This window comes from Phoxinus phoxinus (assembly GCF_949152265.1).
Source record: "Phoxinus phoxinus genome assembly, chromosome: 3".
Taxonomy (NCBI): Eukaryota; Metazoa; Chordata; class Actinopteri; order Cypriniformes; family Leuciscidae; genus Phoxinus; species Phoxinus phoxinus.
In genome coordinates, this window is record NC_136878.1 from 16,674,281 (window position 1) to 16,677,439 (window position 3,159).

Genomic DNA, 3,159 nt, shown 5'->3' on the forward strand with positions numbered 1-3,159 from the left:
CGAAGCTGCAGAAAGGGCTGTTCAGACTGCCAAGTACATCCTCAAACAGCCGGACCCCTGCTTAGCCCTTATGGGTTATCGCTCTACACCAATCGCAGCAACAGGTGGTAGACAAATCCATACTACTGTTCCGGTCCTAGAAAAGACATTGCTGCCACGTCCATTCAGCCCGGATCAAGTCTACATGAAGGACGCAACAGCAAAAGGTTCAGGTGAGATAAAGGTGCCTCTTTGGTTATGTAACCCTCTTCGTCGGTGTGCTCCCCCAAATGTCTCTGCGTTGTGTTTGTGATCGATGAATGAGGAGGACACCAAGATCGTGGTCGTCACAGCAGTGAAGCTTTCTTTTATTTGGCTCTTAATCTGCATCAGCCACTATGCAGCACACAGCAACATCTTTCCACAAGGAAATATAACTGAGTTAATAATAATCAAAATAACAGTGCATACAACATTATAAAACAAAATATTAAAGTTTTAGCTGCGGGTATACTGTATTCACCTCAAATCACTTCCAGCATATAACAATTAAAGTTAAGAGTCAGATTCATCCAAAATACAAATAATAAAACCACAAAATACTCAGATAAACGTTAAACACAATGCAATATACAGAAAAATATACCCCACCTCATTGAATTAGTTACACATTAAATAATATCAGAAATACAAAACCATCCATCGAAAATAACTGCACATATGTGTTAATAAACATCTTTAACAGCAATATATTTCTTCAAATAGCATGGATGGACAAAATAGTTAAAGAAATGAAATAGATTAATTAGAGAACACCCTTACCTTTCCACAAGGAAATATAACTGAATTAAAAAACAGCTCCACCCATGTGAAGAAGGGCTCACTCACAGAACGAAACAGCTCCCCCCTAAGGCTGGGAGAAACATTTTACATCTTCCCTACATCCACCCCCTCTTTAAATGATGCCGTCCCAGTCATCACTAAAAAACAAAATTAAGTCGGTCTAAATCTTATGATTCTCTATAAAGTGTCTGTGTGGGGTGTGTGTTTATATGTATTGCTAATGTAGAGCTCCTTCTTTGCTTTAGCCTTTTCCCACACTTTCCTTCCTCTTTCTACCTTCTCCTTGTCACTTTCACTTTGGAGGACATGTATCTCCAAGGAGAGTCTGTTTGGTGGGCGTCTTTTCCGCTCAGGATATCTCCTCTCTGGCCGCTCAGGATTGGAGACTTCCAACGGCGTCTGCTCCCCATGCTTCTCTTTTTCACTCACAGTCTCTTTCAACTGACTTCCATCCTGTTCATGCTCTTCATCCACAACATCTGACCATTCCACACTTGTACACTGTGTAATAGTGCTGTCTCCACTTTCAATTGTCTCCACTACTTCCTCTTCTTCCTCGGAAACACTTGAGTCCATTCCAGACACTTCCTCCATGTCAGGCTCTTCTCGGGCAAGGTACTTGGAACTCACTGGGAAAAACATGCACTGGGACAGAAGATTTCGGTGGATGACTCTTTCCCTGTCACCATCTTCTGGACGAACCACATACACTGGAATTCCTGGCTGTTTCTTCACCACAACATATGGATGTGGTTCCCACTTATCTGCCAGCTTCTGTCTCCCCTCAAGATAACACACTTTCACCATCACTCTGTCACCAGGTTGGAACATGTGGCTTTTGGCTTTCTTGTCATAGTGCTTTTTCTGAAGATCCTTAGCATGCCTTGACATTCGGTCTGCCTCCTCATAAGCATAGGTCAAGCACTCATGCAGAGTCTGAACATATTCACTGTACTCACATGGCTCTTTTGCGGTTGACAGGCCAAAAAGGAGATCAACAGGCAGTCGTGGATGTCTGCCATACATCAAGAAGTATGGGGAGAAACCAGTTGAATCGTGTTGAGTGCAGTTGAACGCATGTGTCAGTGCGTCAATGTATTCATGCCACCTGGGTTTCTTATCAGGATCAAGAGTGCCCAACATATTCATCAGAGTTCTGTTAAATCTCTCTGTGGTCCCATTTCCTTGCGGATGGTAGGGGCTAGTATGAGTCCTTGTAATTCCCGTAAGCTTACACAACTCCTTAACTACTGTACTCTCAAAATTTCTGCCTTGATCTGCTGGGAGTCTTGCTGGGAAACCAAATCGACAGAAGAAATTCTTCCACAGCACCCTTGCCACAGTGACAGCCTTCTGGTCTTTTGTGGGGTAAGCCTGGGCGAATCTTGAGAAATGATCGGTGACCACCAGGACATTCTCTATTCCTCCCTTAGACTTCTCCAGGACAAGAAAATCTATGCAGATGAGTTCCATAGGGGCGTTAGTGTGAATGCTCACCAGTGGAGCCCTATTTCCAGTGGGAGTTTTCCTCAAACAACATCTTTCACACTGCTCACACCATGACTTTATTTCACACTGCATCCTCGGCCAAAAGAATCGTTCCCGGAACAGATTCAAAGTACGCTCAAATCCCAAATGACCAGAGTCGTCATGAAGACTTGTTTTTGCCAAAAGTCGCATTTTTTCCGGCAAGACCAGCTGAGCAATGGACCGTCCCTGCACATCCTTAACTTGCCTGTAAAGAATTCCATCTTTGACCACCAGCCTCCTCCACTCTTTTAAGAGAAGCCGTGCATCTTTTCCTTTTTCCACCCTTTCTCCACGTCTCGGCTTTTTGTTTAGTGTCTTGTAATGTAGGGCTGGCCCAATGACAGGGTCCTCCTTTTGACATCCTCTGATCTCCAACTTTGTCATTGCAGGCAGCGCATCAGTACCCGCTCCATCAAACGGATTGGCTAGCTCGTCAGCCTGACCCAGAAACTCTCCCTCCTTGCACATAACAGTTCTCTCCGATTGCTCACTAACATCTTCCTTCTTCCCTGACTCATCGGCGAAGGACTGGTCTTGCTTTGTGGAGGAGATGCACTGTGGGCAGGACTGTAGAGTTTTTATGACCTCTTGATTAGACATCCTTGAGAGTGCGTCGGCATGAGAGTTGGACTTCCCTTGCCTGTACTCAATGTCAAAGTCAAACATGGCAAGCTGTGACACCCAACGCTGACCTGTGGCGTCCAACTTCGCTGTACTCATCACATATTTAAGTGGGTTGTTGTCAGTCAGCACAGAAAACTTATGCCCATAAAGGTGATCATAAAACTTATCTGTAACAGCCCACTT

At 44.4% G+C, this 3,159-nt stretch overlaps 1 protein-coding gene across 1 annotated transcript; it reads right to left on the reverse strand.

The window, feature by feature from the left end:
* Positions 1-248: 248 nt before the first annotated feature.
* Positions 249-1,970, reverse strand: LOC306995895 (uncharacterized protein). The gene is made up of 2 exons (XM_079607863.1): positions 802-1,970; positions 249-396 (listed from the first exon to the last, which is right to left on the reverse strand). Exon 1 carries the CDS (start codon positions 1,963-1,965, stop codon positions 1,000-1,002), a length of 966 nt encoding a protein of 321 aa, XP_079463989.1. The 5' UTR covers positions 1,966-1,970; the 3' UTR covers positions 249-396; positions 802-999.
* Between the last annotated feature and the right edge of the window lie 1,189 nt (positions 1,971-3,159).

Excerpts from the sequence above, each read along its gene's own strand:
- LOC306995895 (XM_079607863.1), bottom strand. The coding sequence starts at position 1,965 with ATGTTGGGCACTCTTGATCCTGATAAGAAACCCAGGTGGCATGAATAC.